At 36.1% G+C, this 27773-nt stretch overlaps 1 protein-coding gene across 5 annotated transcripts in view; it reads left to right on the forward strand.

The window, feature by feature from the left end:
- magi2a (membrane associated guanylate kinase, WW and PDZ domain containing 2a) overlaps positions 1-27773 on the forward strand; it is a 241991-nt gene that overhangs the window by 117941 nt on the left and 96277 nt on the right. For all 5 annotated transcript variants that reach the window (XM_088003172.1, XM_015002568.2, XM_015002586.2 and 2 more), the window contains exons 3-4: positions 16533-16652; positions 23420-23632. In XM_088003172.1, the coding sequence (XP_087859298.1) occupies positions 16533-16652; positions 23420-23632 (333 nt within the window). The remainder of the gene's footprint in view (positions 1-16532; positions 16653-23419; positions 23633-27773) is intronic.

Consider the following 27773-nt stretch of genomic DNA (forward strand, 5'->3'; position numbering starts at 1 on the left):
GCAAAGGATCTCACTGTGATTCAGTCCAGTTGGGTTGATGATGATGGGTAGGTTGTCTCTAAGAATACAGTCGTTTTCTGACTTTTTGGCATATGTAGAAAACTCCTAGAAAAAAACTGCAACAACCCTTTCAGTATTTACTGATCAAGAAATGTCTAATATTGGGGGGGAAAAGGATGTTTAATTAATAGCAAACGTCAAACATTAGAGGCGATCTATTATTCGAAATTCACACTTTGCATGTTTTTATATTTACATTTGAGTCTCAACTGCTTCTAAAAACATCCTGAATGCTTAAAAAATTACCTAACTGTTTTTTGAGGGATCTTTTACAGTAAGTTTATGTTTTTTGGCAACTGGAAATCAAGTTGTTTCAAAAATGGCACGTTGCACCGTTACCTAGAAACCCCAGTAGATTTCTACCCGTTACCTGGCAACCCCAGTAGATTTCTACCCGTTACCTGGCAACCCCAGTAGAGTTCTACCCGTTACCTAGCAACCCCAGTACAGTTCTACCCATTACCTAGCAACCCCAGTCGAGTTCTACCCGTTACCTAGGAACCCCAGTAGAGTTCTACCAGTTACCTAGCAACCCCGGGAGAGTTCTACCAGTTACCTAGCAACCCCGGGAGAGTTCTACCCGTTACCTAGCAACCCAAGCTGAACTCCAGCACGTTTCGTCAGCCAGTTTTACTTCTCCACTCCTGTTTTTCAACAATCTATTGTTGTATGATTGCGCGTCTTTTTGCAGCCATTTTCTTGTGTGAGTGTAAATGTTGAGTAGACGTTGAACTGACCAGACAAAAATTTCCTTATCTAATAACAATTTTGCGCACAAAATGTTATGAGCATGATTTGTATAGGCCGCAGATCTATCAGAACCTGTCCGAGGAAGCATATTAGGTCACTTTTAATCTTTTTATGCTCATTAAACATGAGATCAACCAAAAGTTAGGACACCCTAATCAAAGTTATTGATTAGTAACTTTCATCTGATATTAAATGTTCATGTGTCAAAATATGCACTGCAAATCATAAAATATTACCAAGTATTTTTGTGTAGTTTCTAGTGCAAATATATTGGTACACTTGAAATAAAACAAAACTAAATGACAAATAACTCTTCAACAAGATAGAGGAGTTTGTTTTAAGTCAATAATGATTTAATATTGATGAATATTGATGGAATTGGTATTTTTTCACTTGCAAGTTAAAGCAGTTTGTTTTAAGTTAATGCTTTACCGTTAATGGTATTTTAGATGGTATTAAATAAACGCCAGCCTGCCAGACATAACTAGCGCTGCTAAATTTCTTCTCTTCAGACTCAGACGTGGCACTTCGTTTTGACAAACGCACGATTTATTGTCAGTTTTATTTGCTGTAGCATCTTTGCAGCTTCTGTAGAGTTGTACTTTTTTTTTTTTTTTTCTGAAAATGCACAAACAGTTCTCCGTCCGAATGTGCTTGGGATTTGTGAGCAGCATAAATCCAGTCGAGGAAATAACCCAGTGAGTGTTTTTCGGGGAGCAGAAAGCATTATTGCTTCCATTTGTCAAGCTGTGAGAAGAGGCTGTTGTGAGCTGACAAACAAGAGAGTGTTATGCTAAATGTTTTGCAGGGAATAAAATATGACTGACCCTTTACTCAGAGGCAATATTCATGAGAGTGATTTGACTTTTGCAGGAAGTTTATTTGGGTTGCTTTCACACTGGTGAAGCTCTTTATGCATTCCCTCTTTTCCTTCCTCTATTAGTTTATCAAGCCTCCTGTCGTTCTCCTTCCTCTCCTGGCTCCTTGGGGGAATGATGCGGTCATCAATATCTCTGGTTGCATTACGGGCCGTCTGCCTAGCACCTCCTGGAGGGCAGAGCTATTAATGGGTTTGGGTAGAGGCCGGCAGAAGGCCAGCGGAGGGAGGCTGCTTTGCTGTCTGGCTTTCTCTCACCTCACTTGTTGTCAATAACCTGCAGAACAACACGCTCATTCCCACCAAACCTGAAAATCTCATTTATTGGGAGCGCTCACGAAAATGATTGAATTCTGACTTTAATATCAGAAGATTAGACCTAAAAAGGATCAACAGCCTGGTAAAGACGGCTGGCTCTGGAGGATTCTATATAAAATCAAGAAAATTATGGAGAACCCTGACATCATCTTCATGAGACTGGCAAGAAAAACAGACTCTTCAGTCAGAGGCTAATTCACATTTGCTGTAATACAGACTGCTACAGGAGATCCTTCCTTCCCAAAGCCATAACTCTTCAGTAACTCTTTGAGAATTTTTTAATTAATGTGCATTACGACAACATAAATTGCTCCCTCAGGATCTATAAAGTAATTTTGAATTTAAATAAAGTCAGAATTCTGAGAAAGAAATTTGAGAGAAAATTATTTGAGAGAAAACTTTGGAATTCTGAGAAAGAATTCTAAGAAATGTTGGAATTCTGTGAAAAAAGTCAGAATTCTGAGAGACAAGTTTGAGAAAAAAGTCGGAATTTCAAGAAAACAATAGGCATTTCGAGGAAAAACTTTGGAATTCTGAGAAGTTGGAATTCGAGGGAAAAAAATCTGAATTCTGAGAAAAAAGTCAGAATTCTGAGAAAAACTCCTGAATTCTGAGAAACTTAAGAATTCTGAGAAATAATTGATGGAAAAGTCTGAATTTTGAGAAAGTTGGAATTCTGAGGGAAAAATTTGGAATTGTGAGATAAAAGTAGTAATTTTGAGAAACTTAAGAATTTTGAAAGAATTTTTTTATCTGAATTTTGGTAAAAACTCGGAATTCTGAGATTAAGGTTGGAATTCTGTGATTAGTCAGAATTCTTTAGAAAAAGGTCAGAAATAGTTTTTTCTGTCCTCTTCCACACAAGAGTTCCTTATCTATCTATTTTTTTAGATCCAAGCCCTCCAGTGTGGTTAGACTGCAGAGCGGCCATATTGACTTTCATCTTTGTCAGAGCGAAAAACATGAGCGTCCCCTGCACTCCCTCCCTCAGTGTGCGAAATCATTGCCTAAATGATGCGTAATCAGAGTTTATTAAGCTGCCGCTCCGTTCCGTCAGTAAAACGGTGAACAAGCACATGGCTAAACATGCCGTCTGAAGGCGAAGTGCAGCGAAAGCAGCTTTTTGGTGATGCGGCGCCACAGTTTGCAGTCCTTCATCAGTCCGCCTCGCCCGCGGGCGGCAGCCGGCTGCTGAATGAGAAACTAATCCATCCCACTAATGCAGGGGCATTACAGCTGCCCGTCACTTCCTAATTGACTAATGGCTGGATTAGAATGGTTACAATGAGTGGTGCTGACGCCGTCTTGGCCAGTTGTGACTCTGGGTTTATGGTGAGAAAGAGCCTTACACACAGGCTGAGCTAAAAAAAACAACAACCTGGAAAGGAACAGAGCTCAGAAGGCAATAATCCTGACTTTAATTTTAACTACGTAACTTTATCAGATCTAATGCACCTCAGTTTAATTATTTTACAAACCTTGATTTTGGTCCGCTTGAAGTGAACTCCGGTTCAGTTTGAATAAATATGTGGACCGGAGACCGCTCCAAAAACAAGAAGTGGACTAAAGCGCAAGGCATTCTGGGTAAATACAATTATTTGTACCCCTTGAAATCTTTGTGAAAGGCAACAGAACCATTTGGGGGTTTTTTGCTTTTTTTTGTCCTCCTGATTAGTTTCTTGGAGCTTTTGATATAAAAATGTGACATTCCTTATACCTTCCAAAAGTCAAAAATATTAAACTTTTGAAATGCAGAAATTTCTAAGTTCATTCTAGAAAATTTGTGAGATTACTCTCAAATTTTCTGAAATTTCTTTCTATTGACTTGTTTTGATCGGAGTCTGCTTCAAAAGCAGGGAACAGATTATAGCGCAGGGCATTCTGGGTAAAAACAACCAAACCAAATGTGACTTGTGGTCTTTTACCAAAACCAAAAGAACAGCTAAAATCTCAATTTCTGTTTAGTTGCACTCAAGTCTTCTTCAGAGGTTTTTGTGTGGTTTCCTGCAGTTGTTCTTGGTGTAGCGCCCCCACAGGCGAGGAGGGGAACAGGTTTTTCAAAGAGTTTAGATCATTTGACAGTGCAGTGTGAAAGCGAACCACACAAGCTGAAAAAGTAACAAATGTTGCAATTTTGTTCCAAGTCTACTGGACTATCAGGTGTGAAAACACCCTAAGTTGGGCAAAGTCACTCCTTAGACTTGTGTTTTAAATTCTTAAACTGTAGTTTAAAAAATGAACTGTATGTTGAATTATCATTGTCAAAAGTCGGGTGTCGTTAGCTCATTAGCGACAGCTCACGGCTCTGACGGAGACAAACATATTCTTCAGTGGAAGGTGCGTTTGATTTATTAACCAGTGGCACTTTTAAAATGAACATCAAATTTGATGACATGTTGTTGGGGCCTTTTGTTTCTGCTAGCTAATCAGTCACCGCTCGTTTCCAGGCGATCACTCAATCGCAAAACTAAACGTCAAACCTAGAAAACGTGTAACTGACTCACTGTTTTGTTTGTGTGGGAAATGTTTTTGTGTTTTTTGGCTTTACTGATGCACTTGAATGTAAACTCTAGCTCTGTCGGCTAGCTAGCGGAGCTGCTGTTGCCATGGAAACGGGTGTGGAGTTCAATAAACAATTAAAAAAAATATGCCTCATTCGCTAATAGAAAGTTGCAATATTCATAATAATCAGAAGTGGTGTGGCAAAATATTTCATAAAGTATTTAACAAACTGTCTCCTACAGCGGCCGTTGTGTGATATTTAACCAGTTGTCCAATCTAAAAAATAAATCAGCTTAGTCCTCTTTTCCAACTTTCCAAGTTTACATATCAGAACAGTTTTCCCAACTTTATTTTAAGGCACATTTAATAGAAATCGGATAAAAAAATAAGGGCCTTACAAATATTCATGCTCATTCTGCTTCAAAGCAGATCGATTTCCCGTGACTCAGTTTGTTTCGGTGTCTATGGTCTCTACTGTATTAAAACTGTGGTTCAGGTTGATCAAGTTTTCAGGTCACTGAATCTCTTTTTCTTGATCTTTGGAGATCAAATTGGTAAAAATTAGCCTGTCCAGACTTAAAGTTTTTTCTGCCTGGAGGCAACGCATACAGGAATTAGTCTTATGGCTGAATTATAAATCATAGTTTGCAAAAGTTGTCAAGATAGTAATTGAAACATCAAGAAGCTAAAATGAAAGTGAGGTTCGCTGAAGCTAGAAAAGCCTTTAATTGAACTGGAAGTTGTCGAGGCAACCAACACAATTACTATTCAGACCAAATCAGAGACTTTCCAAGCCAATTCAGCTGCTAGATTTTCTCTGACATCATGTTGAACCCTTTGGATTTAATCGCTAAAGCAACAAGCATTTATTTTTAACCCCCTGAAATGAATCATGTTTCTTGATTAGTCATGCATCCTGTGCAAAAATCAAACACAAAAGTTTGTGTCACGCCGCGTCGTTCCTTTTGTTCGGTGAGGATTTGTTTGAATCCTTGTCTTGTAATCTTTTTCTTCCGGCTCGGAGCACAAACACGTCGTCTCCATATCATAAACACGCGCTGCGATCTCTGCCTCTGCTGCAGGATTTAAATCCTTTTGTCTGAAACAGAGGCCAGATATTGTTCCTCTCACCTTCAGTTCTTTGCAGATTTGCTCAGGTCATTTTCACACAGAGGATAACGGAGGTTGTGGAGTCGTGAGAGGATTTCCGAGCGGCAGGGCGGCTGAAGGCTACAACTCATCCATTCACCTGTTTTCCTCTCTCATTCACACACGGCTCACCTTCACCGATGAGTCGTTTCCTGACCGTTTTCTAACAAACCTCCGGCAGCTTGTTTGTTTTGAAAGTATACAGGTGAATTTATGCTTTATTGGAGCATGAAAGTACGGCTGCAGATGCATTTGGTGTATAAATAAATTAATCATAGCTTAACGTCACGTTTTATCTGAGTTAAATCATCCCTGCAGGCGATCTCATGCTTTAATTATACTATACATACCAAGTTTCTTCATTAATCTCAATTTATTGTTTTTTGTTCCATTTCACTTTTCTTTCTCCTTCTAGTTCTCGGTTTTATCTATTTAAAAGATAAAAAGTTTTTGTTTTTTCTGTTTATGTAGAACAAATTCATAGTTTGGATGCTAGTTATTGATTTATGAGTTGATCTTATGCTTAATGATAAATTAAGGGTGTCATTTTCTCATAATGTTACCAGAATAAAATAATTTCAAAGCTCTGATGTTGATAATAATTTGATGCTGAAGTTTTAACCTAAAAAGTATTTCCTTATACTCTAAGTACTTCTTCACAAGAGCCTCAATCTTATCAGACTTCTCATAAAATTGACTTTATTCTCATAATATTAAGACTTAAAAAAAACATTATGACTTTATTCTGTTAAAAGTACAACTAAATTCTCATAATATTATAACTTTTTTCTAGTAATTTTGCAACTTTAATCCCGGAAAATTAAGACTTTATTCTCATAATATAAAGACTTTTTTAAAAATACAATTTTGACTATTCTCGTAAAATTACAACTAAATCATCATAAGACTTTTTCTACTAATATTACGACAACTTTACTGTCATATTATGACCTTTTTTCTAATAATAATAATATTACAGCTGTTTTCTGGTATTAATACGGCTCTATCCTCATATTACGACTTTATCCTGGTAACAGCTTTTTTTTGGTGATATTGCAACGTTAGTCTGGTTAAAATTACAACTTAATTTCTGTAATATTATAACTTTGTTCTCATTAGTTTGACTATATTCTCGTACAAGTATATTCTGGTAATATTATAACTTTTTTTACGTAATTTTATTTAATTTTTTTTGTAATACTTCCATACTTCTACCATCATTTGCTGCATGGGTTTAGGATACGTTTCCTGTAATCTACCTGTTGAGATTTGCACAGATGGTCATTTCATTTACCCCAAATAAATGTCCTATAAATTGCTGTAATGTAGCCATTCTAGCAGTGATAAACTCATTTGAAGTCGCTCTCTTTCCGTCTCTACAGAGTCACAGATTATGTCAAAAATTGATTGGCCTTGTGGTTTCTTCTTTTTCAAAAAAAAAAAAAAAAAAAAACGAGAAATCCCTCACACGCCACAAGACGCAGCTAAATATAGTTCTGCCACATCAAAGGTCTTCTTTGAAAATATGTCTGTGTGTGTGTTTGCTGCTCAGTCAGTAGCTGTGCCTTGGAGGAAGGCTAATCTACGGAAGCGCATTGCTATCACGCAGGAAAAAAAAAATTTCGAGCGCTATCACGTTATAACGTGATACGTATGTCGTTAAAACGTGATAGTATCTCGTTAAAACGTGATACGTATGTCGTTAAAACGTGATACGTATGTCGTTAAAACGTGATACGTATCTCGTTAAAACGTGATACGTATGTCGTTAAAACGTGATATGTATGTCGTTAAAACGTGATACGTATCTCGTTAAAACGTGATACGTATGTCGTTAAAACGTGATACGTATGTCGTTAAAACGTGATAGTTATCTCGTTAAAACGTGATACGTATCTCGTTAAAACGTGATAGTTATCTCGTTAAAACGTGATATTTATCTTGTTAAAACATGATAATTTTAGGTCCAGGAAGTGGCGGTATTATGCTAGGCTAGTGCAGTGGCTAACATGAATTGGTCAGGTTTCCTTTCATGTTTGGTCTACAACATGTAGAGATACGGATGCTGCTTTGCACTGTGGTTAAAACCATTAATAGCATGCGTACTCTGAGCAGGATCCTAAACAGAACGGGACTGCACCGAAGGAAACGTCAGTCCGGTCCTCTAGCTGTAGCGGCGTTCCTGACTGTCTGGATCGAAGCTCAAGTTGGCTTCCGATTGTAGCTTCTGATTTGGGAAATGGCTAAAGGGAGATTATAACGGAGGCTCAGACGTATTTGCTGAACAGTTTCTGTTCAGATTTGTTTTAACAGTACACTTGCTGAACTACGGCTGTTCGTAACCAAGCAACCGAAATCAACAGAAGGCTCGATAGTGGCAAAAGACAAAACTAGATCCTGTTAAGCATTCTTCAAAATAAAAGACTTCCTCTCTCCAAAATAAATCATAAATCAGCAAAAGCTGAATGGCCTCCTTTAAGCGTCCTGAGAAACAATCACCTAATGATCGTGATTCATAAATCTCTACTCGGCTTGGCTCCAGCATCCTTAAACTTTCTTTTACATAGGTCTGTTAATTCCCATTCTTTACGTTTTAACAATATTTTTCTTTTACATGTTCCACTTTTCTGAACTGAAAAAGGGAAGCAAGCTTTTAGTGTGATGGCTCCTACAGCCTGGAAACAGCTCCAGTCTGAAATAAAGATGTCAAAGCTGGTTTCACTGGACTTATTTCGAGCGATTCTTAAAAACAGACGAGATTCTATTAAACAGTGTCACTGTTTTTAAATTCTTTTCTACTGTTTTACACTTCTGCATATGCATTAATTAATTTTATTTTGTAACCAGGTTGCTGTGTGTTGCAGACTTCTACCCAGGTCCCTCTTGAAAATAAGATAAGATGTGTATCTCAACGGGGTTTACCTGATAAAATAAAATAAATAAAATAAAAAAATAAAATAATAATATTTGTCAAATATTGGTCAACAATTTTTAATATTTGTCGACAAACAAGGAGCAAAGAAGAGACACCTCTCCTTTACCATATAGGTGACTTAAAATAATGTTTTCTAATGGAGACAAAGAGGGTAGATAAAGATTATTGTGTTGCTTTGATAAAATAAAACTCTGAACTTGAAGATAGTTATAGAAATATTTTGTAGGAATATCATGTTTGTTTTTAATTTCTTCAAGTTACATAAATATCTTCCCTGAAAAAAGATCAGACACTTTAGTTATATTCTTAGCAGTTTAAATCCTGCTCTACATGGATGAACATTACATCGGATAGTTGTTGCATTTCTCCCAAATAATCAAGTGTTTTTTGCCAGATCATCATTGTATTTTTCAGAAATGGGTATTTTGTTTGCTTAATTGACCTTTTCCTGCCTGATGAGTACATGTACAAGTCTATAGCAATAGAGATCCAGTGGGACACAATAGTAACCCATGCTGGGGGCTGTCTGGCAGTAAAGTAAAACATTGCTGCCCTGATCTGGGTTGAAATAACATAATAGGTTTGATAATTGTTAACACCCTCTGTCATATGGCTGATATAAGACAGACAGTTTCATTCTCGGGCGTTTACCATTTAAGTGAAGTTGGAAAAAGTTATATTTAGCTCCTTAAAGAAGAAGGGGAGTGAGGAAATTGAAACTGATTGGAAAACATATAAGAATTTTGGCAATATTGTAATTTTTATAATATTGATGTGACCAATTAAGGAGATGAGTAGCATCTTTAACTATTAAACTTTTAAAGCTAACATACTTAGACACTTCTGATCTGGAATAGATTATTCATCTCTGATGCTACGTTGCATCACTATAAATCGGAATCTGAAAAGTTGTTGGCATTATTATCCCAGCTGATGGATCCTTGTAAGCCACACAAAAAGGCAGGTGCTCTAGGACAAAAAAGTGAAAGAAAACAGAAGGTTAAAATAATAACAAATATTGTAAATGTGATGGGAGTTTATTTCTAATGCATTCCAGATGCAAACATATTTTTAAATCTCTCATTGCTGAGGTTTCAATTCAGATAAAGATTTCACAAATCACAAACTAGGTTTGAAATATTCTGCCATTAGCGTAGATTAGAATAATCTACTCCAGATTTGAAGTGTCGATGTATGTTCGTTTTTAAAGCAGAACAAATTATTTCTTAACATTTATATGTTAAATATAATTTCCATGATTAGTTACTTATTTACAGTCATATGTCAAGTCATATGTTAAGTATAATTTACATGATTATTATTATTCACCGAATTTAACTTGATTGTACACAATTCCAAAAGGTGACGTGAAAAATAATTAAATTCAAAGCTTTCTGTATGATTTATTTTGGAGAGAGGAAGTCTTTTATTTTGAAGAATGCTTAACAGGATCTAGTTTTGTCTTTTGCCACTATCGAGCCTTCTGTTGATTTCGGTTGCTTGGTTACGAACAGCCGTAGTTCAGCAAGTGTACTGTTAAAACAAATCTGAACAGAAACTGTTCAGCAAATACGTCTGAGCCTCCGTTATAATCTCCCTTTAGCCATTTCCCGAATCAGAAGCTACAATCGGAAGCCAACTTGAGCTTCGATCCAGACAGTCAGGAACGCCGCTACAGCTAGAGGACCGGACTGACGTTTCCTTCTGTGCAGTCCCGTTCTGTTTAGGATCCTGCTCAGAGTACGCATGCTATTAATGGTTTTAACCACAGTGCAAAGCAGCATCCGTATCTCTACATGTTGTAGACCAAACATGAAAGGAAACCTGACCAATTCATGTTAGCCACTGCACTAGCCTAGCATAATACCGCCACTTCCTGGACCTAAAATTATCATGTTTTAACAAGATAAATATCACGTTTTAACGAGATAACTATCACGTTTTAACGAGATACGTATCACGTTTTAACGAGATAACTATCACGTTTTAACGACATACGTATCACGTTTTAACGACATACGTATCACGTTTTAACGAGATAACTATCACGTTTTAACGACATACGTATCACGTTTTAACGACATACGTATCACGTTTTAACGAGATACGTATCACGTTTTAACGACATACATATCACGTTTTAACGACATACGTATCACGTTTTAACGAGATACGTATCACGTTTTAACGACATACGTATCACGTTTTAACGACATACGTATCACGTTTTAACGAGATACGTATCACGTTTTAACGACATACATATCACGTTTTAACGACATACGTATCACGTTTTAACGAGATACGTATCACGTTATAACGTGATAGCGCTCGAAATTTTTTTTTTCCTGCGTGATAGCAATGCGCTTCCGTACTAATCTGAGAGGTACACAGCCCCCGTCTCCCCTCCGCCCCCACCATGCCGACAGACACAATCAACACGCTCTCCTCTGGAGCTGCGACACATGCTCTGACAATCACTTTCTCTTATTTTGTTCCCTGCTGCTTGTTTGTTCTCATAAGCCTTAACAAATCACTTCCTGTGTGTTCTGCTTTATTGATTTTGCTTTGAAGGGTTCTCCAAGCAGGTAGGAGAGCAAACCGGCTTTCATGTTATTTCATATGATTCTGGAATCCGTATCATGTGCTTGTAAAAATAAGATGACTGTTGAGGAAGAGGGCTGTAAAAAATAGTTTGTCGTTATCAGATGATTTACTAGTCATTGGTTGTTGTGTCAAAGGTGACCTAGGATAGCACTATGATCCATAAAAACCATGTTTCTTGCATGTTTTGCACTAAATCATCCTGAGATAATGAGATTTTAATCTGGTCAGTAATTTCAGAATTGGCAGTTTTAGGACCTCTTGTCACATTAAAGGGAACCTAATCTGAAAAATTAACATTTTCTGCAATTTTGTGTGTCCATTTGGGTTACTGCTGCTTCTAAAACCAGAACAAGCGTTAAAAAAACACCCAGCAGTCTTTTTGGCAATAAATTGCCAAAAATGATCCGTTTCAAAAACTTACAGAATGTAACGTTGCAAATCCGCAGGCACTGCCCGTTACCTGGCAACCCCAGCAGAGTTCTGCCCATCACCTAGCAACCCAAGCTGAGCTCCGACAAGGTTGTTCAGTTGGTTTTCATATTCAAATTCAAATTCAAAAATACTTTATTAATCCCAGAGGGAAATTAAATGTTGTAACTCATTAATTTAATTCTTCAGAGTTATTGAAGAAGTTGGCAGAAAAGATCTATTGTAGCAGTCTGTATTACAGTGAATCTCAAGAAGCCTCTGACTGAAGATATTCTGCCTTCACAAAACAGTCCCATGAAAAGGATGGTCAGGGTTGTCCATCATTTTCTTGCTTTTATGAAGAATGCTAATACTTTTTCATGTTGTTTGGGCTGTACAATGGCTGCTGGAAAAGTGTTTTGTGGTTTACTCACCATTAAGAAACCTCTTGCTGCATTCTTGTTGGTTGTACATTAGGCTCCACTTTCAAAGATGTACGCTTGTAAAATTGCACATGTGATGCGGCTATTTTCACATCCGAGTGTAAACGTTGAGTGTGGGGTTGTGGCCAGGAGCAGCTTATTTGGATTTAAAGGTGACCTATCATGGTTGATCGGGTTAGGATAGATATATGGGCGATACAAAACAAGTTTGTTACTTTTCTTTTTTTGCCTAAAATCATTCTTAAATAATGAGATTTTAGTCAGCAGTAAAACCAGCTGACCAAACGTGCTAGAGCTCGATTGGGTTGCTAGGTGACGGGCTGGGGTTGCTAGGTGACAGGCAGTCAACGCCAAAAAATAGCTGGGCGGGTCTTTTTTTAAGGACTTTGGCTGGTTTTAGAAGCAGTAGAAAACCAAAATGAAGTACAGAGATGTTCAACATGTGAATTTTGCATAATAGTTCCCCATTAAGATATTTCATGAATTTGGGCTTTACTTAACATTGATTAGTTATTTGATACTGATCAAGAATGTCTTTTTTCTAAGCGATTTAAACAGATTTAAATCAGTTTTTTTTTTAATTTGTTTAAGCTCAAGTTTGGTGGTTCTCACTGAAGGCGGTCATATATCTTCAGCATTTGAGGTTGGAAATATTGAGTCAAATGAATCAGAGCTTAAAATAACCATGTAGAAGCTTCCTGAATTAGCTCTGCTGACCTTAGTTCAACTAAAATAAAACTTTGATTATTAAAGTCTCACTTATTCAGTTAAAAAGGGGACAGAGTACATTATTTAGCACTCAACTAAATATAGTCAGTTTTAGAAGTGGTAGCTTTCATCAGTGGGTTGCCTATCATATTTAATTAGTTGTTTCAACTTTAACTTTAGAAAGACTGAACAAAAAAAGGTTTTTGTTTTTTTAAACTTCAATCTTCCTTTTGAAAAAATCTCCTCAAATATTTGACAACCAGTGGCCTACGGTGGGCCCTGATCATTCCTCAGACCAAAAATGAGTCACGAATAATCAATGTTTTTTTAGACTGGAACAAAACCTCTGAAAATGGAAGCAAAGCAATCCAAAACATTAGATCTGTATTAGACTGAACACATAAACCTCATATTTTATTTAAGATGAATCTGTGTGGCTCTCTTTAACACTTAGGAGTTAAGATGAAGAATCAAAAAATATTTAAAAATATGAATATGTTAACCTAAAATTGTAAACTATACAACGCAAAATGAGGGTACCTTTTCTTTTATTTCCACTTAAAACAGATTTTTTATTTTTTATTTTTTGCATTATTCAGACGGTTCAATCTCTTTTAAAGCAATAATATTATCATTGTTCATTAAAAAACATAAAAATTAAAATCAGGTGTTTCAGGAAAAACGACAAACTTTTAAGGCTTCACAATATATCGCAAATAAATAGTCATTACAATAAATCAACAAAAATATATCGCAATAGACACGGGATCAATATCAACAGAAAATACATCTGATAGGATTTTTAATAATGTCAATAAACTCAGATCCAGAACCGCACAGCATTCTGGGAGATGTAGGCAAAGGAAAGGCTTAAGCCTCTGGTGCTCACTCTCTCTTTGGTTACCTAGCAACTCACTCATTTTTTGGTTACCTAGCAACAAGCTGTTGAGTAGCTTGCGCAGCAGCAGTTTCAGGTTCTGACTTATTATTGTTTAAAAATAAAAAAAACAGCTAGGAATGAAAACTGGATAAATAATATTTATTTAATATTTCAGTAATTTAAAACCTAAAAAAACAAGTCTGCAATTATTGATATCGACCAATATGATACACTTATATCATGGTATGTTTTTTCAGCCATATTGTCCAACCGTGTGCTAATGTAATGTTTAGCTAGTTGGACAGAGTGTCATGGCAACACATGCTCACACATTGCCCTAAATGTCAAAGGTTGCAAATAAAAAAAAGCATAAAAGGGATTTATTGCAACTAATATCACAACTTTTTGTAAAAACATTTTATCGTCTGTCCATGTCTATTCGCTTATAGGGAAATGTGACCCAAATCAGGTTTGGGTAACTACAGGAAGTCTGAACATCCCAATTCAAATATCTGTATTTGTGTTGTTTCCGTATGTGGAACTAAATCTGACATATCCAATAATTTTCAAGTCAGAATGAAGTCGAAATGATCATGTTGCATTTTATCTAATATTTTTATCCAAACAGACTTCTTTGTTTCACAAAATTCCATTGTTATAAGTTGTTCTTTATTTTTTCTAACTTCTCTTTGGCCTTTTATAATCTCGTGGTAATAATGTCTGTTCTCGTTTCTCAACAACTTTAAAATCCACCTATAGATGGCGGCCATTTTTGTTTCCATAATCAGAGGCTGCTGTGTGACGTCTTATGCACATCCAGGTCGTTTGAGGTTATTCACACAGACAGAAGTGTGACTGCATTTAATTAGTAGTACGAACAACCATGCAAAAAAAAATAAAATAAAATCTGAACTGAGCATTTAGTCCTGCTGTGTGAACGTTGCCTTAGTCTAAAGTGAATAAAATTGTGTGACTTGTGGGAGTTGAAAACATATTGATGGCGTATTTTTCATCCCCCAGTTGCGTTTCCACAATTAAACAGCAACTATTTACAGTATCTCTCTGTAAGTCCCAACAAACAGAGTTTATACAGGCTCTGTTTTTAGTTTGAACAATGTTCTCAGATGTGAAAACCCATTCGGCACCTCCAGGGTAGAGCGCTGCGTGCTATCACAGCTGGGATCAGCTTTAGCAAGTCTAATTAGCACATGGCAAAGACGGAACATTTACGAAGTTGTTTGTACCGCATTTGATGCTGTAAACATTTTTTAAGTAACTAAAAGAAGATCCTTACATGTCAGTAAACTTGACTCAAGACGTCGCAGTGCAGAGGGGAATATTGCTGTTATTAGCGGAGCCTCCTGTCAGGAAGTCTTTGACATGCTGTCACCTCCATGCAAATGGGCTGGATTTCACCTCTGGGTGTCCAAATTGCATCACTTAGCTGCTAAATTGGTGCTTCGCCTTTCCTCCACTGGCTAAAAGCTCAAATAGTCGACCTTTGCCATGCAGGAGAGAAAGAGACAAAAAGGAATGAAGAAGAATGAAGAAACGGAACGGGGTCGGCGCGGTTCAGCTCAGGGTTATTCTAAAACATCAACCAAAGTTTGATCATTTTAGGCATTAATGTGCATATCTATACAGAAATTACATTGCAGCATCAGTTTATCTTTAATCATATTTTTACAGATTAGACATTTCAGAAACTGATAAAAACATCAGTCACCAATTATGGAACAATCAATAAACATCATGTTTTGTCAAATGCCTTCATCAAAGTTATCAAGCAAGTGGACGTTAAATATGTTGATCAATATTCCAGTTGTTAATCAAAGGAAACTCTAAACAAATATGTTTTAGCCTTGATTTAAAGAAAGTCAGTGTTTCAGCAGTTTTGCAGTTTTCTAGAAGTTTGTTCCAGATTTGTGGTGCATAGAAGCTGAATGATGCTTCTCTGTGTTTGGTTCTGGTTCTGGATGCAGAGCAGAACCAGAAGATCTGAGGGGTCTGGAAGGTTGCTATGACAACAGCAGATCTTTAATGTGCTGTGGTGTTAAGCCTTTCAGTGATTTATACACAAAATATAAGTATTTTAAGTAAAATCTATACAATGCCAAGTATTTTATATAAATTACTTAGGGAACCAGTGTAAGGACGTATGAATTAGTTTCTCTAAATTTTACTGGATCATTAGTTTTTTAATCCTAGAAACATTCTTCGGGTGATAAAAGGCTGATTTTGTAACTGTCTTTATGTGTCTCTGAAGGTCCAGACCCAGTTTTCAGGCCTGATCTTTAGTTTCCAGCTGTAAGAACTTGAGCTGACTCTTGATCTTTTCTCTTTTGGTCCAAAAATAACGACTTCAGTTTTGTTCTGTTTATCTGGAGAAAGCTGTGGCACTTTCATGCATTGTTTTGTTCTTAGCATCTAGTTAAAGTTTGGGTTCGAAGTCACCTGGTGACATCATAATGTAGAGCTGTGTATCATCGGCGTAGTCATGGTAACTAATCTTACTTTTGAATGTTGTAGATGGAGATGGAATCTCCTTTCAAAATCTCTGTTTCTTTAGTAATTTGGGTTTTATTTGTGGTTTTATTATTGTGGAGGCAAAAGGAGATGACACATCCTGCTAATGGTTTGATTAAGGGTATAAAATGGATTTGGCCTGCATGCATGGAAACCAACAAAGAGGTGAATTAACACCAGAGTCATGATTTTACACTAGTATGTTTCATAATTAAGCATCCGATCCAGTGTAGCTTGCTGGTGTTTTGTTTTAAGAGTGGGAGAGTGATAATGGTCCACATTACTCTGCTACTGAGATACTGAACAAGTGAGTCTTCTGCTCCGTTATACAGCAGTAAAGCTCTAACCGCTGTTTTCTGTTTTTCACAGGCACTACTCGGCAGCCCAAGGAGGGAGAAGTCCCAGGCGTGGATTATAACTTTGTGACCATCGACCGGTTTATGGAATTGGAGAAAAGCGGCGCTCTGCTGGAGAGCGGAACATATGAAGGTGAGGATTCAGTAAAGATGGCGCCTGTGACTGTGGCATTTTTGATTCTTTACAGAAGGCAACTAGGGTTGAAACTATTAGTCGATTATTGAAATAATCATCAATTAATTTAGTAATTGACTAATCATTAACTGGTTTTAGCCATTTCAAAACCAGCTGAAATGATTAATTGGATTAATTTGATTATTCAAATAATTATCAAGTGATTGATTAATCATTATCTGATTTATACAGACTCTAGAAAAGGGATGTTTGCTGAAAGAGAGCACTTATTAAGACAAAACTGTATAAAATATACAGACATTTTGTGTTTAAGATTAATAAAAAAACATCTGTCTGTAAATATGTCCTGCCAGAAACTCCTCATGTGGCATCGTTTCAGCTTCACCTGGTTTGAAACTAAATTATTAAATAGTCATCAGATTAGCTTTCCTTGAAGGCTAGTCAGTCAGAAAAGACTTTTCTTCACTAAAGAATTTCTACATTGTTGCATTATTTTTTATTTATTTGCATCTTTTAATGTGTTTCTGATATTGTATAAGCAGAATGTGCCAAATTCTTATCCGATTAATCATTGGAATAATTGATTAATCGCTGACTGAAATAATCGTTAGCTTCACTATAACATGGCAGGGGATTTATTCCTCCATTTTTTTCTTGAGCTCTACATTCATCCATCCATCTTTTAGCTCTGTGGAGGAGAGAGAGTCATCAGTCATCAAGGACACTTAAAGGAATCTGTAAACACTGAATAGTGGAGAAAAAAGCCCACACACGCACTTCCTCAGCACCTTCATGCTGCCTTTCTCAGGGCCTGGACCTTGAGCTGCAGCAGCTCTTCAGTCTCTGAATCAAAACAAACACATTCTTTGTCGGTGGTCAGATAGGCTGGACACTCGGATTTTAAACTTAGCTCAAAATGCTTCCCTTGGTCCGCCTGACGACCTCCAACTCCAGCAAACCCTGCCAATACACAGATAACGCTCTTCTCCTCCCACATGACTCCAGTCTCAGTCTGCTGCTGCAAACTGGAGGATGGAAGAAAATTTAATTTCTGAAGCTCAGTTTAATGCCACTGCCAGGGGGGTTGTCAGATCCTTTTGGCGATGGAAGCTGTTTTCCACAGGGGGGAGAGCGAGGCCGAGATTTTTTCTGTGTAATTGATTTGCCATCATTCAGCATTTTATGTGTTTTAATGATTTAATAGCCAATTAGATGAAGAATAAAAAAATAAAGAATCAAATTTGAAAGGAAGAGTACTTTGAATAATTTGTTACAGCAGCAAAGATTTGTTAAAAGGAACAATTTACAACAGAGCCTCACAGATTCACAGCTTTTTGTTGGGAAGATGTTTCAGCATTCTGCTCACGTCTCACTGATTTGTGTTTTTTCAGTTGGACAAAATCACCGAGGTGTTATTTTAAAACCTGTTCATTCCAGCTTTGGGTCAAATAGTCCCTTCAACAACTCACACATTCATACCTAGACATCTCCAAATTCCAGGCTTTTTTACTTCCATTGTAAACATTAAATAAACTATTTTATTTTCATGAGACGTATGATTTTGTACTTCCACTTGCGTCTCACCTGCTTCTAAAATCAACCAAAGCACTTAAAAACATCCACCCACGGGTTTGTTTGTTTGTTTGTTTGTTTGTTTGTTTTTTTGTTTTGTTATTTTGGCAGTAAGTAAAACTTTTTTGGTTTCTGGAAAATTGAAAACGGTTACCCAGCAACCCTAGCGTAACCCAGCATGTCACCTAGCAACACAAACTGAGCTCCAGCATGTTTTTTTCAGCTGGTTTTACCACTGTCTGCACTTTACAATGGCTGCTGGAAAAGACAAGTTGTCGACTTACCATCCAGAAACTACTTGCTGCATTCTTGTTAATTGTGCAGGAGGCTCCACTTCTGCTTTTCAAAGATGTATGATTCTAACAGCATTTCTATTTGCAACCGTTTTGTGTGCGAGTGCAAATATTGGGTTGGGAAGGCGTGGCTAGCAGCAGCTTATTTGGACTTAAAGTGACAAGAGACCCTAAAGAAAGAAGCTCAAAATAGTAAGAAGTGAGCAAACTAAAATTTCACTTTCTAAGAATGATTTTTTGCAAAAAATCAAAGGAAAACAAAGTGAAATTTTTTTTTAAAATTGCTGTGGCTGTCAGTCTTTATCTGTGATTTGTGAGTAGATTGTAACTTGTCATAGATGGTAGGACGATCAGTTACTTTCCACATTATGACTGTTTTTTTTTTTTATTATTTGTGTTATCTCTTTTTTTTTACCATTTTCTTTTATTAGTTTTCAAAGTGTCAGCTTTCTTTCAGCCAGCTGAGCAGCAGTGTCTGGCATTAGGATGGGAAGGGAGCGTGACAATAAAAATGTGCAACTTTGCACCAGAAAAATATAAAACCCAAAGCATAAAGTATATTTTAAAAGAAAACAACCAGAGCAGTAGGAAATGTGACGTGCTTCGCTCACAATGGGACCAATAAAGACGATCCTTCGTTCTGAAATTGGTTGTTTTGCTCCGCTGACAAAGTGAAGCAGATGTTTGCACAGATGCACTGGCAGTGTTTGGTTTACATGCAGTTATAAATTGCCTGTAAGGCTGAAATGTTTATGTGACAAGCTTAATGCCTCAGAATGTCTTTATTGCTCTGACTGTAATGCAGAGCTGGAAACTCAGAAACCTGCTGGTTCTTTGTCTGCAGGTCTTCAAATCATTTATTTTCTTCTAAATAAAAATCAGTTTTCACCTTTGGGTTGAATAAATGGGTTAAAACAGGAATAAAATGATGTATAGCATCACTAAATAATGTAAATATTTGACATTTTCTGGATTCTGCTTCACAAATCATACAGATGATGCTTTATTTAGAACAAAGTGGGAAGTTTAGCAAATTTAATACAAATTGTATCTTGATATTTGGTTGAGGTTGCTGGATTTAGAAATGTATTTAATAAGCTCAATGCTTGGCTGCTTTATTTATTTAAAAGCTAGTTTTAGTATTATTTTCTCTTTTATCAAATAATCGATTGATTAATCAATTAATCGATTTAAAACATTGACACACTTGAGACTATTTAAGTGAAAAATTAAATTTGCACACAATCAGGTTCCCTGATGTAGCTATGTACCTAAACATCATCAAACCAGGGCTGCAACTGATGATTATTTTAGTTATCGATTAATCTATCAATTATCTTGATGATTAATTGATTAATCAGATTTTTAAAATGGCACATTCTGCAGAAAGGTGCTTAATAGATTTTTCCCAGAATTTAAATCAGGTGAAGCTAAAACTATGAGGCCAAACGAGGAGATACCTTTTATTGTTATTATTTGAATAATCGATTCATCACGATTAATCGTTAATCGTTTGGAAAGGACAAAGCAGGCTGAAATTAAGTTTCTAGAATGAAATTCAATGTGACATCCTTGCCTGTGTTGTATTTAAATTTGTTTCCAGAACCGCAGCTACATGAGGCGTGTGTGTATTATGTAAGTTAGCTTTCCTTCTTGTCAGAGGCAAATATTAATCTCGTCAGGTTTCAGGATTTATGTGGGGCTGTTAATCCCAACAGTCCCAATAATCTCTTCCCAGCTCCTCTGTGGTGCCTTGTGTCTTCCAAAGTCGATGGTTTTTTCCACCACGGTGGGACACGAGCTAATTTTTTTCCTTTTAAGTCTCTCTGGCTTCTCCTGGTGTTTTCCTGCAGCCGGTGTTAGCGGTGTCGCTAATGCTTCAGCGCGGTGCATTAAAATAATCCCCATGGATTTTCACACGTCGTCTTCTCATGTATGATCTTTCTACCAGGAGCACCGTGGTGCAGCTGAGCAGATAAGCTTTCTTAAAAGCAAACCTTCCATGAACTACTACAGGACAAGGCTGTGGCTGGAGCTGAGTTTTCCACACTCTTGGATTTTATATATAGCATTTGATCTTTTAAGGGAAAATGTGTATTACAGCTCTGATGTTTTAAAAATGTCATTTAAAATCAATTCCAGTTGATAGAAAATGTCTAACCCCAGCTATATCCATCTTTCGAATTGAAAGGTTTATAAAGTTGTCTCTTTTGTTCAACATTTTAGACATTTCCTCCGGTATTAACTTTCAAACATAATTTTTCCTCAGTTTTTCACTCACTTATTGGCTCACCTGGTACAGACAAAAATTAATTAATTAATTTTACATTAAAGATGCCTAATTTAGTTTTTGTCAACTCTATTTCAAACCTTTGTACCAAAATACAACCAACATTTGGGAGACTCCATCAGAAGTATCTCAGCAGCTGTTATAGTTTAAGAGAAAATGAGGATGTAACATAAAATAATCTGGATTTTAGTATATAAACCTTTGGAAATATGTAAATAAAAAGAAACAGTAGATCCACCTGTGCAAAGATTGAGGCATCCGAGTTAAACTAAAGCTAATTTATTTAATTTAATAATAATAATAATAATAATAATAATAATAATAATAATAATAAAGAACATGTTTGGTTGTTTTTTTTACATGTCTAAATTTTTTTTAAATATCTACACTTAGTTTTTTATTTTATCTAATTATCTAATGTAATGTTTGGAATTCCAGTGTAAAAAAATTAAAATTACTACAAATGTAGGCACATTTTACTAATAAAAAAAAATAAAACCATCAAAATATATACCCCTATTTTTTTGGCACTGCCAGAGCTCCATACAATGTCTCTTTTGATTAAGGTTCCTGATCACTGACATCTGTTCTGCGGCCCTTAGAGGATAAACTCAAATACTTATTATGTCTCTGTTGAACACTTAAAGGTAAAGAGTGCATGGAAAAAGTAAAAAAAAAAGGCAAAAAATAATTTAAACTTTTTTCCTTGTTAAAACGTGGCATCCAAACTTGCAGAAATTTGGAAGCGTCATAGTTACAAAAGTGAATAAATATATTTATGGAATCCATAATTACAAAAGTCATATTTTTAGCATCCATGTACACAGAATTAACATTTCTAGCATTCATATTTACAAAAGTAACTGAATTTATTTGTACTAATATTTAAAGAAGTAATGAAGAGTAGTCGTATTTGTAGCATCCATATTTACAGAACATTTGTAGCATTCATGCTAACAGAAACAACGTGTAGCATCTCAAAATAGATGTAAAAATGTGCAATAAAGTGCAAATCAACAGTAAAATAAGAAATTATCCTCAACACTTAGAGTTAACATAATTTAAAATAGTTCACAAGTTTATCTTTTTCTGATTAGAATTAAAGCAAGTTGTTGAAATTGGTAATAACAAATTTAGATTTTCTTTTTTTATTTAGCATTAAATGTGTAGTTAGATTGTTTTCTTCCAAGTTGCTTTTGACTAAATCATTTTAAGAGTTTTAATACAACTTTTGGCACAGATTTGTGCCAACCATTGTGGAGGTCTCTGTGTTCCACCTCTAGGAAATAACCAAACATCACGTCTTGGTTTGAGAATAAATAAATGTTTGTCTTTCAGAGAAGCTGCCAAAACTCAAATCGAATCATAGTCACGATGCAAAATCAACTCACTGACTGAGGAAAAAAAAAAAAACTACTTGGCAATGAGCAGAGAACAAAACGGAGAGAAAAACGTTTATTATTTGAGTACAAGATTTGCTGAAATTTAGCAAAGTAAAATTCTAACATGTCTGGAAATTGATGTGAATCGCAGAACATGAACAAAATAAATTGTCCAAGAGCCGTTGGCACGTCTAAATATCTGAGTTTGCAAATCTTGGGTTTTTGAGGAGCTTTTTATTTTCTATTGTTTTGTTTTTGTAGGTTTTGACATTAAATATGACATTAAATGGGAAATTATAGTTATCAGAACTATAGGCTAGATTTTTCTGAGCGATTCTAAAACTAATTTGTGTCTTTTACTGAATTCAAACCGAAGTAATGTATAGTAGTCCTTCACATATTCACAGTTCAGTACTTTTTATTTTTACTTGTATAGTATTTCTAAAACAAAAATGCAGCTTGGAAACTGAAATACAATACTGATTTAATTTTGTTTAATTTTTAATTACTACTGCAGCTAAAATAAACATGAAGATTAATAAAGTTTAATGACGCCTGGAAAGCTTTTATTTCAATACATCAGCTCAATATTTAAAATAAATACACATTAAATTGTGCTTAGTGATTTAAGTGCAAGATTTTTGGAAATATTCTCAACTTTAAAAAAAAAAACCAAAGTATAAGTATTTTTTGGCCGTGGTTATTTAATTTGCAGCAAAGTTGTTTACTAAACTTTATTCTGATTAATAGAAAAAAGTCAAAATATTGTGAAAATAAACTTGTACAAGAGTAAAGGCATAATAATATGAAAATAAAATTGAAATATTTTGAAAATAAAGTTGTTGTATTACAAGAATGTCAAAATATTATGAAAAAAGTCAAAATAATGCCAGAATTAAATCGTAGTATTACAAGAACTTCAACACATTACAAAAATAAACTTGTACGAGAATAAAGTCGTAATATTTTGAGAAAAAAGTCATATTACCAGAATAAATTTGTAACATTATGACTTTATTCTTTTCATATTTGACTTTATGCGTGTAATTTTTTTACTTTTTTATTTTCTCAGCGTTTCCTTAAATCATAAATCTGTCATAAATCGGTTTAAAAGATAAATATTGGTTTTGCCTTCAAAAACTATTGTAAACTAAAACCCGGATTGATCGGCGCCTGCAGAGAAACGGTTTAATCACCAGAATCTGAATTTCTCTCTGCTTTTCCCAGAAAACTTCTACGGCACCCCGAAGCCTCCAGCTGAGCCCAGCGCTCTGCTGCTCAATGTAACAGACCATCTGCTGCCGGGCGCCAGACCCAGCTCCGAGGGCAAGAGGAAGCGGAACAAGTCCGTCAGCAACATGGAGAGAGCCGGCGTTGAGCCCCCCGAGGAGGAGGAGGAGAAGCCCGTCGTCAACGGCAACGGCGTCGCCGTCACCCCAGGTCAGAGCCCGACACCGTCCGCCGAGGCTGAGGTCGACTCGGCTTTGTCACATCGGTCCTGATTCGCGGCTCCGAGTCGTAGCGACGGCTTCCTCAAAGGCGGTTGCTTAGCAACAGGAGAGGCAAACAGACACCCTTCAGTCGAGTTTCTTTAAAGGAGGAAAGAATAAACCGTTAGTGGTGATTTAACTCGTCGACGCTGACGTACTTCACATGATGACATGGATTTACCTCCAAAGTAATTACATCTGCAGCAAAACATGAGGATTGGAGAAGACATGAGAACCAGTAGCCAGAGGGCAAACGCACACGCTGCTGCAGGCTGGTTCAGATCAGCTTACAGATCTGAGCTCATAATTATTTACTTATTTAGCACAAAACAAACTCAAAGTAATCTTAGAAAATAAGACACTGATCCATGTCTTGATTAAATCGTTTAGCTTCACTCAGCGCCGGGCGATGAATCAAATGTTTTGGTTTTTGAAGATTTAATTTTTGGAAATCTGGATTTTTTTCTTTTTATGTCGACGTATAAGGCGGCCATCTTGTGTACCAATTTTTTTTTTTATTACAAGAAAAAACTCATAATATTAGGAGAATAAAGTTGTTATTTTACCAGAAGTCCAACATAAAACAACCACAAAACTAAAACGAGGAATGTTGAGCATCTTGTGAAGTTACACTTTGGTGCAAATAAAAGGAATACGTAATCTGAATTAAAATACTAACAGTAGCAGGACTTTAAAACAAAAATCAAGATTTACAGGGACTGATCTACTCTCATCCTGACAACTATGCGCTTTTTTCCTAATTTAAACAACTTTTTTCTAGTAATTTTAAGGCTTTTTTTGTAAAATTGCAACTTTTTCTGGAAAAATTATGGCTACATTCTGACAATTAAACAAATATTTTTGGTAGCCTGACTCTGATTCTCATTCAACCAACAGGTAATTGAAATAAGACACTTTTTGAAAAATATTTTCTCTCATTTCTATTTAAAAAAAAAAAAAATAAATAAAAGATAAAAACGATGAAAACTGGCCAGTAAGCAGCTGGCAGGTGTTGTGGTTCTTAGAAAACAGAAAAAGCAGTTTCAGAAAAACTAATTTTCAACTTTTTTAAACAAGACCTGTTATGAAAAATTCACATTTTTCACTTTTTAATACTTCCATTTAAGTTTCTGCTACTTTGAAAAACAGCCTTAGCACTGAAAAACGATCAACCTGCCGGTTTTTGGCAACAAGTTGCTGCTTTTTGGTGTAGCATTCCACAGGCACTGCGCCGTTACCTAGCAACCCCAGCCAAGCCCAGCCCCGTTACCTAGCAACCCAAATTCCACCACATCTGGTCAGCTGGTTTTACTGCTGCCAGATTAGGCGAGTGTTTTGTTGTTGACTTACCATCCAGAAACCACTTGCTGCACTCTTGTTGGTTGTGCAGGAGGATCCACTTCTGCTTTTCAAAGGTGTACAGTTGTACAATTGTGTATCTGTTTACAGCCATTTTCTCTTGTGACTGCAAACATGCACAGAAATATGTAATGAACATGTTTTATATCAAATAAGCAGACACTGGCCCGTTACCTAGCAACCCTAGTGGAATTCTGCCCGTTACGTAGCAACCCAAGTGGAGCTCCAGCACATTTTGTCAGCTGGTTTTACCACTGTGTCTCCTGTACAATGACTGCTGGAATAGTGGAAGTGTTTTGTTGTCGACATACCATCCAGAATCCACTTGCTGCATTTTTGTTGGTTGTCCAGGAGGCTCCACTTCTGCTTTTCAAAGGTGTACGGTTATATAAATCCGGTCATGTTTGAAGCCATTTTCATGTGCGACTAATAAATATTGAGTAAATGTTGAACTGAACTAAAATCTCATTATCTAAGAAAGATTTTGGACAGAAAAAAGTGATGAACATTAGGGCTATAGAGATACAATAATCTCACGATACAATATGATGCACAATATTCTGCTCACGATACAATGTATATTGCGATATTTAGCAAACAATACAATTTTGCGATTTTCTGAAAGATTTTAGAGGTACAGAGTGATTTTGGTGACATTTTTTGACTGTTATAGAGTTGGATTGGATTAATTTACCTGAAAACTGATTAAAAGCACCAACTACACAATACCTGGCTCTGGTTGGACATGGACACAGACTTAAAGTCGACAGCTGGATAAAATTAATCAAAGAAGTAGTGAGAAAACATGTTTAATTGAAACAGTACAAACTGTAGCTTACATGCATTTGTAAAGTAAATAAAGTGCACCAAGTACCTGCTCTGGATAGTTTGATACCTTTTTAACCTTGACACTTAACATCTGAAGGAATCACTCTAAGCCTGATTCTAGGAAAGAAAATATCGATATATATCGCAAAATTTATATTACACAGCCCTAATGAACATGTCTTATTTCACCCATAGGCGTGACGTAACCTGCAGAAAGACACATAATAGGTCACATTTATCGTGATGCACTTTCAGCTTTTTATTAGCTGTTTAAACTTATCTGAAATCATACAATGACTATTACACAGAACAGGATGTTCTGGCTGTTATCATGATAAACACCGGCTTTAATGGGAGCAGACCTTGAAAGACTTGCTGTTGATTCCCGAGGTTACATCAGCAGATGATACCTGATAGGTTCCCTTGATAGAGACGCACAAACAATTAAACCTTGGCTTATCAGAGCTTTGAGCAACAAAGACGCTCAGACGCTCTCAAACACAGAAAGCCTCCGAGTGCATCCCTGGATCACATGAACGGAGGATCATAAAAGGAGGCATTATGAGTTTTTATTTTTCTTATTTTAAGTCTTAAGCTGCTCTGTGGTCCTGTGACTTTGTAAGGAGGGTTTTATAACCTGAGGAGTCTGCAGCTTCACAGAGGCAGCACACAAAAATCAGAAGTTCGGGAAGATCAACTGGTGAATCCAATGTTCTGGAGAAAGATCTTAATATTCCCAAAGTGGTTTTTTAGAGCGAGGACTGCTGGTCAAAGGATGAGATTTTGGATTTCTTATCATAATGAACTCAAACAAGGTAAGCTGTTGAATATTTAGATTATGTCTATACATAGATAAATGTATTAATTCTGAACTCCTAAATTCAAACTATATTTCCCTTTTCCAGAATTTTAGATGTTTTACTCTTAAATTGAAATGTTTAAAAAGTATCTTAAATCATCTTAAAATAAGTAGTTAGTGTTTATAGAGGTTTTATAATCAATCGTGATGTTTTTTAGCTGTGATTTGAGGGATTTTGCTACTTTTATTAGTTCAAAACAACAAATTATATAAGTAGAGAACATTTTCTGCATAAAATCACTGAAGTTAGTTGCTATGTGACTCTCATGGTCTGACAACTTTGGCTTAAAAATATTACATTTTCACAGTAATATAATTTTGACACAGAAATTAACAAAACTATATTATCTTGTTTGCACCAGGGCTGCACAATGTTAGGAAAACATGCAATAATAGAGATGATTGCTACAATGACTGTAGCACTGGTGATAAATAAATTACACAAAAGTGGAAATGTTTTTCTACTTTTGGTTAATAGCAAACAGAAATGACAGATAATGAGTTTATTCAGTCACTTTTATTAAAATGTTGCATGTGGCTGATTGTTTGGAGATTTCTTCCAAATTTTATCACCAAAACTGTTGATGCTGCATTGAACAGCTGTCACTTTAAAGAACAGAGAGCATGAACTAGTTGTTGATGTCAAAATGAGACTTTAATATTACCAGAATAAAGTCGTGATATTAGGAGAATTAAGTAATAACTCTATAAAAACTATTACACAAAGTGTAATATTACACAAAATCTGCAGAATGTGCCAGTGTTTTTTATCCAATGGATCGATTAATCGTCAGAATATCCGATTAATCGATAACTAAAAGAATCATTATTTGACGCTGCAAAAAAATTCCCACTGATCTGCCAAAAACTAGCTGGGTTTGAGTTGAAAATCAAATTTGTCAGGTTGGAAATGACTTATAAACTGTGGAAACTTTCTGTAATCTCAAGGGAAACTTGCGAAATGTGGCTGTGATGCAAATTTTGCTCTAAATGATGCCGATGACTCTGAAAGCAGGGAGATAAACGAATGCAGGAGAAGAGGAAA

Source organism: Poecilia mexicana, unplaced genomic scaffold (genome assembly GCF_051168715.1).
Source record: "Poecilia mexicana isolate PSO_F unplaced genomic scaffold, ASM5116871v1 scaffold_23, whole genome shotgun sequence".
In the NCBI taxonomy this organism is placed as follows: domain Eukaryota; kingdom Metazoa; phylum Chordata; class Actinopteri; order Cyprinodontiformes; family Poeciliidae; genus Poecilia; species Poecilia mexicana.